The sequence below is a fragment of the Palaemon carinicauda genome, chromosome 34, assembly GCF_036898095.1.
Source record: "Palaemon carinicauda isolate YSFRI2023 chromosome 34, ASM3689809v2, whole genome shotgun sequence".
NCBI lineage: Eukaryota > Metazoa > Arthropoda > Malacostraca > Decapoda > Palaemonidae > Palaemon > Palaemon carinicauda.
Genome location: NC_090758.1, coordinates 28,476,598 through 28,486,597, shown reverse-complemented (window position 1 = coordinate 28,486,597; position 10,000 = coordinate 28,476,598). Strand labels below are relative to the sequence as shown.

The 10,000-nt window shown below is 34.2% G+C and overlaps 1 protein-coding gene and 1 long non-coding RNA gene across 2 annotated transcripts in view; one reads left to right on the top strand and one right to left on the bottom strand.

Annotated features, from left to right (window-relative positions):
- Positions 1-1,175: 1,175 nt before the first annotated feature.
- Positions 1,176-2,135, bottom strand: LOC137626595 (uncharacterized). The gene is made up of 3 exons (XR_011041062.1): positions 1,818-2,135; positions 1,416-1,495; positions 1,176-1,270 (listed from the first exon to the last, which is right to left on the bottom strand). It is a non-coding gene; the product is annotated as an uncharacterized lncRNA (long non-coding RNA).
- A 7,705-nt stretch (positions 2,136-9,840) lies between these two features.
- LOC137626786 (piggyBac transposable element-derived protein 3-like) overlaps positions 9,841-10,000 on the top strand; it is a 562-nt gene continuing 402 nt past the window's right edge. The window contains exon 1 of the mRNA XM_068357777.1: positions 9,841-9,868. Coding sequence (XP_068213878.1) covers positions 9,841-9,868 — 28 coding nt within the window. The remainder of the gene's footprint in view (positions 9,869-10,000) is intronic.

The window sequence follows — 10,000 nt, the reverse complement described above, 5'->3', positions numbered from 1 at the left end:
TCTTTTTATACAGGAATTCATAATTATATTTTCTGTTCGAAAGAAGAATCTGTAATACAGTAAAACTCTACCAAATTGTCTTATTGGGAAATGGTTTTCGGTGATCAATCTATTTCGAAAAAGTGTTCTAATGCTTTCATTCTACCTTGTTTAAAGTAATGTTCTTCTGCCTGATCTTCAACTTCTGATTTGCAACTCTATTCGTTGGACAGGAACTTTTAGCCTATTAAACATCCTATTCCTGATCAAGATATAAATCTTTCCCACCGTCGTTGAAGTAGTTCATTATGCATGTTGCATAAGATTTTTTATATTTTTGACCATTCCTTACATTCAAATCTTCCCAGACAGTTCCATCCTGTTCGTAATACTAGGCATGAAGGTAATTATCATAGTCAGGCGTTCTTCATCATTAAGCGCAATACTTCACAGTATTCTAAAAGTTTTATTCCAGCTGTGACTAATTTTTTGAATGACCGGGTTGTTGAATCAGTAAAACTTCAAAAGTCCAATTTGCAGCAAATGTTTTTTTTTTTCTTTTTTTTTTATGTTGAACAGGCTGATATAAGTCTTTTTATAGTTAAGAATTGTCGGTTTTACTGGTGTTAATGTCTTTTAAACTATTTTATATTAATTTGTTATTTTTCCTATACTTTTTATTTAATTCCATGTTTCCTTTTATTTCCTTTTGGTAAGGGAATATTAGGTTCCAGCATTCAATTTCCTGCTGGTAAGGAAATAGCCTGTGACTGGATTCAATTTCCTTCTGGTAAGGAAATATCCATAGACAAGATACAATTTCCTTCTTGTAAATGAATATTGGGAGACAAGATTCAGTGCGCTCTTATTTAATAAAATACAAGTTTCCATTTGTATCTACTTGACAATATTCTACGATGATATACTGTAAATTGAGGGAATTTTCGATTCATTTAATAAAATACCAGGTGACCAGATTCCATCTTAATCTAGTAAGGGAATATAAGGTGACTGAATTCAATTTCCTCTCGATAAGGGAAGATCTTTCAAAAACATAAACAGAATGTAAATTTATAACAAGAGCAGCGAAAGCAGAGTAACAATAAATTAATGTCAATATTGGATAAAGAAACTTTAAAATTAAAAATATTAGATTTTTTATTTATAATTAATAAATATTAAATATGGCAAAGCAATGGAACTCTGATGGCTGAAGTGGAATCCTCAATCACTAGTGACTGCCTGTGGTAGAACCCACTCAACTCTTGCCTGTTTTTGAAAACTATGGATTCTGCAAACCACGAAAAAATTTCCATCAAAAACCTAATGTAAAATTTATCTAAATTCCCTTTATAAATAATGATGAATAATATACAATATATCAACATCAAGTACAAATATACCAATTTAACATTACATACAACTGAACTAGGTACCTAATAAATTTGCCAAGACCAGGAAGATAACGGAAGCCGATGATACTAGGCTACCTTCCAGCAAGCACAAGTAACCTAACCTAGTAACAAATGAAAAAATTAGGCTCACTAAAATCCTAAGTTAAGTAATATTAAATTACATATGAAAAAACAAACTCTGGAAAATAGAATCTGACACGGTATATCGATTTAAGCAAATCTGAACACCCACTAGGCTATTCTATGCACAAAACAATGATTTGGAATTAAGCTAAAAATAACACTAGTAATTTTATAATGAGCTTAAAATCCATAGAAAATTTGTAATTAGGGTTGAAGACTTGAATAATTAATATTCATTTCAAATATTATAACCCCCTAACCAAAGTTGAACCATATGCCACAAAATCATAGGAAACTTACGGGGCTGGTAGGCCTTATCCTTAAAATCCCAATGCAAATTGAAGAGCAGCAGAAGATCCCATTGTTGAGAACTATGTATTCAGAAATCTTGATATTGCACTCTTCATGGTAGCACTCGGGGTAAGCAATTGCAGGAGAGGTGGCTTTAAATTGAAGTGCTACTCCATCTTCATAGCACTTCTACACTCGAAGAAAATATTATCCAATATATCCAATATGGCCAATAACACTGATCTGCCTCCTCACTCTTCCCTCATTACCAGAAGGTAAAATTTTTTCCCAAGGATGGTGGAATCAGGAACTGCAAATATTAAAATACAGCCGGCAGAGCCATCTATGGACTGAGCATATCCTTGAAACTCTCAGTATTTCTTTTTGATTTTGCTTTGTATGGCAAAAGGGGGGTTTCAAGGATGAAACAAATATGAACATAGATAAATATATATATATATATACACAATTTTATAAATTTTCTACAGAATTAGTATATAAAATAATTCTTCAACACTCCAAAGGGGGGATTCGAATTTAGTCAAAATTCGAATGGTAAAGGTAATGTTACAAAATTAAGTAACATTCTAAGGAGAAAAAATAAAAATTACCAACACCCAAATATATACTACATACTAATTTCTCAACATATCTTTTGTTCTTGCCTCACTAATGACAGCAGCCTCTCTTTTTTCTTTGGTGTGTACTACTGTCCTCTTTAATATCTGCCTTTTCTTCACTGTCATTAGTCACAGGGCTTAAGAGGTATTACTGAAGTAACATGCCGTCTTACAGTTTCACGAGAAGCTCCCTTAAACACAGCTATGTCAGTTACTTCATCCAAGTCATTTAATTTTACTTTATTAACAATACCCATTGGGTAATTTGAAGGTTTCATGTGCGGTTCTTTTAAGAGAACAATATCACCTATTTGAATTCTTTTATGTGTCACTGGTTTATATCTACTCCTTTCGTCTGTAGCTTGTGACACTAAGTGTGCTATAAATTCTGAATTATAAATGTTAATAAGTCGAGACCTCACATTTCTAAGTTTTTGATACTTGTCTAAAACTTTGCCAACATGATCATCTGCCGTCTAGTTCAGATCTTCATCTGGATTGCCCTGCAAGTCAGGAATAATGTTAATAGACAGCAATTCCTGTCCATGAATTAATATTTCTGGTGTAATTGCATCAGGCACTTCATCTGTGATACTGTCTCTCAACCCTTCTTTGAAGGCAATAGGGCGCCTGTTAACTAAGTGAACGGTTTGCTCTACAAAAAACTCAAAATCACGGAAGTCTAACACATTATTTCTTAATGCTCCATAGATTAAACGCTTACTCATCTTAACACAAGTCTCAACAAGTCCTCCTAATTTGTTACATCCCTTTGGATACTGCTGAAACTTAATTGACTTTACACCATTTTCTTCAAAATATGCCTGACTCTCAGGATCACCCAGGAAATTAGTGACCACATTAGCTCCAGCTACCAACTGAGATCCAAGATCTGACAAGACTAGTTGAGGGATTCCATACTGATATGAATGCATTTGAAAAGCTCTTAAAAATTCTTTTGTAGTGAGATCTAAACAAATTTTTAAATTAATTGCCCTCGACCAGAGACAAGTTAAACATAGAACCCAAACTTTGCTCTTTTTACCATTAAGCTTAACGTTATACGGTCCAAAATGATCAATAAAAATATACCTGAATGGTATAGAGGGAGGGTCAATCCTAAAATCACGATAGGCACTTTGATTGACCTTAACCGTTCTCTCTTTGAATCTCTTACAAATGACACATTCTTTGATGACCTTTTTTACTACTGAAAAGTAATGTGGTATCCAAAACTTTTTTCTCATCTCTGACAAAAGGGAATAAACACCAGCATGAGAGAATTTCTCATGAAAATCTTTTATTACTAACCGAGTTAACTTACTGTGTTTGTGAAGCAAAATAGGAAAGTTGACAAAAGTATCTTTTCTCCATTTAGGCATCTTACTTCTAATTCTTAAGAGTCCACGATCATCCATGTATACATTAAGTTGAGCAATAATATTAGGAATATCCTTTACTCTCTTATTTCTGTTTTCTAAATACTGGAAAACTTCACCATACCAGATTCTCTGATCATTCCTTATGATATGTCTAGTAGCTTCCAAATGAAAGGAGGATGCATCACCAAAGTTAAAAGAAACAGAGTTTGCTCTTCTTTTGAGCAAAGCAATGAATTTAAGAACGTACTCGTGAATTCTAACAAGCTTAGAGAAACTGGAACACTTGTCCAGGACGACTAAATGTTCAGGGTTTGATTCTGCTAAGACTTGTGATACACTTAATTTAGATGCAGAAATTGAGAAGGAATTTTCATTCAATGGATTAAAATTTGGATTGGGTACAACTATATCAAATGTGTCAGCATTACTGCACAGTTCATCCCTTTCACATCTTAAAAATTCTGGGCCAGTGAAATAATTAGTTTTCAAAAGCTGTTTGTACGACATAGGCCTAGTTATACAATCTGCGGGGTTCAAGATACCACTGACAAAACAAAATCTAACTGGGTTATTTTCACAGGTCCTTTGAATGTGATCCAAACGATTCATGATAAAGACACTCCTTTTATTCATTTTATCTAATTTGTTCACATAAGAATTAATCCAGCTCAGTGAAACAATGCTATCCGTATACAGTACTGATTCTACAATTCTAATAGGTTTAGGGCACTGAGGACCTGCCAAATCCTTACTCAAATCCAATAATGTTTCTGTTCCCAAAACTATCCCTTGGAATTCTAGAGATGGAATACTTTTGCTTTCTAACTGCTTGTTAACCAAGCGATTCTTTGCTAGAACAAAACTGACTTGCTTAGTTTCTATGCACTGAATAAAAATTGTTGTCCCATAGATTATTTTACTGCTGTCAGTAAATGCAATTAAACGATATGACCCATTTCTCTCCCCGACAACTCTAGGTACCTCAATTGGAGGAGTCATGTTAACTTGTTTGGCTATGTTACGCCATTCTCGTTGTTGCTCAATGGACAATTCTGTATCCCATCCTAGAGAAGTGTTTAATTGAAGTTCATGCATAAATAAACGAGCTCTGTTTAAAATAGGTCCATTGAAATTATATGGATCAAAATTTGAAGCAATGCTTTTCAATATCAGTCTCTTAGTGTTTGCTTTAGAGTCTAGCTCAAGTTTAGGAGAGGAAATACAATCTGTTATTCGGTTCCACTTTAAACCAAATATTTTTACTACATCAGGAGTGACTTCATCCAAATTCTTATCTATTTTTTCTTGGAGCATAACATCATTGGTAACGAATTGTTGTAATTCAAATTTATATGGATTAAAAATGTTATTCAAGTTATCAAAACCCCAGTGTAAGCTTTCAGAATCATTTGCAGTGAACGCACCATTATCCATGTATATCAAAGAGTAAATAAGTTTCTTCAATTCCTTTAAGTTGTCCAAATCACCTTCAGTGTCTAGCATCAATATTTTGTACAAACCAATCATCAATATTGTTGGGCTACACCTTAGCCCAAAACTTAGACGAAGATTCTTGTATGCTATAATGGTAAAATCTCCTTTACTTACATTTTTAAACCAAAAGAATAATAATTTACTTTGATCAGTTTCATTTAATGCTATCTGCTGGAAAGCTTTCTTTAAATCAAAGCACAATAAATGAGAATCAAATCTTAAAAGTAGCAAGGCAGTAGACAATTTCTGATTAATACAAGGGCCAGCCCACATTGCCTGATTGTGGCTAATAGAGGGGGAGCCATTACTTTGTTTTTCACACAAATTAGAGAGAAAAACCATTCGGCATTTAGTAGTACTGCGGTCTAACTTAAATATTCCCATGTGCGGCAAAACACTGTACTCTGGGTGTTCTTCACAAAACTTATCCAAATTATCAATCCTTTCAATTAAGTTTTGAGCTACCTGAGTCTTTATGTTATCATCCATTAATCTCAAAAATTCATCATTCTTCGATAATTTCTTTAGGTTAGATTTCAAAATTTGCTTTGCTAAATTTGTGTTCTTTCCCAGCAAATGAGAAACACGACCATTCCATAAAAGTGGCATTATCAACCTGCCTTCTTCATCTCTTTGTGTATTATTAAGTAAATACCTAACTAATTTCTTATTATGTTCAGTGCTCTCCCCATCTAAGTCAGTTCTATCTTTGTGCAAATAATATGAGCATTCTCGCTCTAAAATATGATCAGTAGCTTTTTGCAATTTATGCTCGCTGATCCTGCCATCATGATCTAAAATACAGATTGTAGGATCTTCTGCACTTCCAATACATCTAACACTAGACTTTAAACATGAAGTCATAGGAAATTTAATATTATCCAGTGATTTACCTTGCTCATTTAAATTCTCTTCCAAGCCAAAAAGTAAATGAGTATCATCATGCAGGCTAGGAAGAAATTTCAAATTTGCAATTAATTTCTCAATGTTTCCTATTAACATAATGCCAAATCTTGTTTCATAGTACACACACTGACCACTATGACCAAAACTAACCATCTTTTCCATGAGACAATGAGCTGAATTTGCCCCCAGGACAAACTGAATGTTTGATATGTCTTCTCTAGCCTCATCAAGAAACTCATCTAAAAGCTTATAACCATAATTTCTAAAACTTCTAACAACTTTACCAAGGCCGGGTAAATTCAAATTTATATCAATACCTGGGACACAAATAGCTTTATATTATGCGCTGTCTCCCCAATCTTAACAGAAATTTGAACTATCTTGGTACGATAGCATTTTGCTCCATTAAACCCATTGACAACAAGATCAAAATTATCTTTCACAACTTTGAAACACTGACCTTCTAAAGCACACTCAGAAATGAAATTAGCTTGGTTACCTGAATCCTTCAATCCTCTTATTTTACTAGGGCCCAAAGTACAAGAAAATGTGGGTAAAATTGAATTTATGCCCCCCTTACTCTGAAAGGAACTACCTGGACAAACTACCCCATTCTGTGTACTATTTTGAACATCTTTTGATTTACTTTTCTCGTTTTGCTTAGGGTTAGGAACTGCTTTTTTAGGATTACGCACCAAATCTCTGACCTCGGAACTTTCATGATTATCTGACAGGCAAAGAAAGGAGAAATGCCATCCCTGACAATGTTTACACTTTCTGGAAAATCTAAAATGACACGAGCTATCCAAATGCTCGATTCTTGCACATTTAGTGCAACCATTCAAAATGCTCAACCTAGCTATCTTTTCCTTAGCAGTAGCGAAATTGGGGCACTTATGGATTGGATGATCACCATTAACCTTATCACTACAAAGTGTGCAAGAATTAAAAGGATTGGAGCTTTTAAAATTAACCTCTGCTGCTAAGTTTGAACTTTTACTCAATCCTAGTTTATCTTGATGCCTTTCAGCAGAAGGCAGTTTACTTTTACTTAATTTACCAAGTTTATTTGCATTCTGATACCGTTCATTGGCTTCAAAAAAGTTATCAACAATTTCACTTGTAGTGGGCTTTGAATTGTTAGTAATTTGTATCAACTGATTTCTGAAAGTTTCATTCATTCCTCTTAGGAAAAAGTACTGCAAAACATCATCTATATCCATTTTCAAAGTCTTAACAGCTTCTTGTAATTTTCTAATATTACTAATATACTGAAAGGGTTCTGAATCATAACCTAACTTCAGCTCTTGAAGTTGTTTCATCACATTAAACTTTTGAGTTGGAACCGAGGCAAAAGCTGTTTTTAAGAGTTCCTTTGCATGGGAATAACCTTGTTTGTCTGCTTCTAAAGAGTCTATCAAAAGTAAAGCCTTGCCAGAAACCTGCTGTTTAAGTAACAACAACCTATCATAATCTGTGTAAGAAAACTTTCTAGTAGTTTCCTCAAACTGCTGTAAGAATAATTCCAAACTTTCATCATCAGAACAATTAAATCTAGGCAAAGGTGCTACTGGACTTTTAAGACGACTAAGAGGAGTTTCATTCAGATTTTCACTTGTGCTTCCATTAACATTAACCTCTAAGAGCAGCAACATTTCAGAAATTTTATCTTTATATTCCTGACAAGAGCTAAATTCAATTTCCATTTCATTTTCATCTTCGCTCTCTGACCACTTCAAAGATATGACTTTACTATCAAACCCTTTAAGTTCTTCCTTAAAATTCTTAAGTTTTTCAACAAGATTTAACTTTTGTGAGCTATTATACTGCGAAAATTTATGCCTTTCATTAAATTGTCTAGTGACTTGAGAACGGATGTACTTCCGACTCATAACAAGAAGCCTAATGTCTGTCATGATTATAGAAAAATTTAATTCTAAACGTCAATGCAGCCTAACAAAAGAAAAAATTTAAGATAATTATAGTATTCGGTATACTGATCAATAATAACAACAATAATCCAAATAAAAACCACCACTCCTACAATGCTACCCAAGTGCCACCAGTATTGAGACAGCCTTCAGAGCCCCACGTTGGGCGCCATTTCAAAAACTTAAACAGAATGTAAATTTATAACAAGAGCAGCGAGAGCAGAGTAACAATAACTTTAATGTCAATATTGGATAAAGAAACTTTAAAATTAAAAATATTAGATTCTTTATTTATATTGAATAAATATTAAATATGGCAAAGCAATGGAACTCTGATGGCTGAAGTGGAATCCTCAATCACTAGTGACTGCCTGTGGTAGAACCCACTCAACTCTTGCCTGTTTTTGAAAACTATGGATTCTGCAAACCACGAAAAAATTTCCATCAAAAACCTAATGTAAAATTCATCTAAATTCCCTTTATAAACAATAATGAATAATATACAATATATCAACATCAAGTACAAATATACCAATACAACATTACATACAACTGAACTAGGTACCTAATAAATTTGCCAAGACCAGGAAGATAACTGAAGCCGATGATACTAGGCTACCTTCCAGCAAGCACAAGTAACCTAACCTAGTAACAAATGAAAAAATTAGGCTCACTAAAATCCTAAGTTAAGTAATATTAAATTACATATGAAAAAACGAACTCAGGAAAATAGAATCTGACACGGTATATCGATTTAAGCAAATTTGAACACCCACTAGGCTATTCTATGCACAAAACAATGATTTGAAATTAAGCTAGAAATAACATTAGTAATTTTATAATGAGCTTAAAATCCATAGAAAATTTATAATTAGGGTTGAAGACTTGAATAATTAATATTCATTTCAAATATTATAACCCCCTAACCAAAGTTGAACCATATGCCACAAAATCATAGGAAACTTACGGGGTTGGTAGGCCTTATCCTTAAAATCCCAATGCAAATTGAAGAGCAGCAGAAGATCCCATTGTTGAGAACTATGTATTCAGACATCTTGATATTGCACTCTTCATGGTAGCACTCGTGGTAAGCAATTGCAGGAGAGGTGGCTTTAAATTGAAGTGCTACTCCATCTTCATAGCACTTCTACACTCGAAGAAAATATTATCCAATATCCAATATGTCCAATGTGGCCAATAAATCACCCATCTGCCTCCTCACACTTCCCTCATTACCAGTAGGTGAAAATTTTTTCCCAAGGATGATGGAATCAGGAACTGCAAATATTAAAATACAGCCAGCAGAGCCATCTATGGACTGAGCATATTATCCTTGAAACTCCCAGTATTTCTGTTTGATTTTGCTTTGTATGGCAAAAGGGGGGTTTCAAGGATGAAACAAATATGAACATAAGTAAATATACATATACACAATTTTATAAATTTTCTACAGAATTAGTATATAAAATAATTCTTCAACACCCTAGCATCGTCGACTTCTTGGCCGTGAAGACCATGATTCCTCAGGTTGCAGACTTCATGTCCAGGAACCGCTTCAAAGCCATTCGATCATCACTTCACTTCAATGAAAATGACTAGGCAGCAGGCTCCCAAGATCGGTTCTTCAAGGTGAGAGTCCCCTTCACCAAGGTCACCAGATAGTTATTGAAAGTTCCCGAGACTCCTATCCATTCCACTGATGAAGAGATGGTCGACTACAAGGGCTGGTAACCTTCGCTGGTATGTAGCCAAGAAGCCTGACAAGTGGGGCTACAAGTTGTTCTGCCGCTCCATCGTGGATGGATTTTGTCATGATATTCTTATGTAGCAAGGGGAGACAACCTTTGTGAACCCCCCCT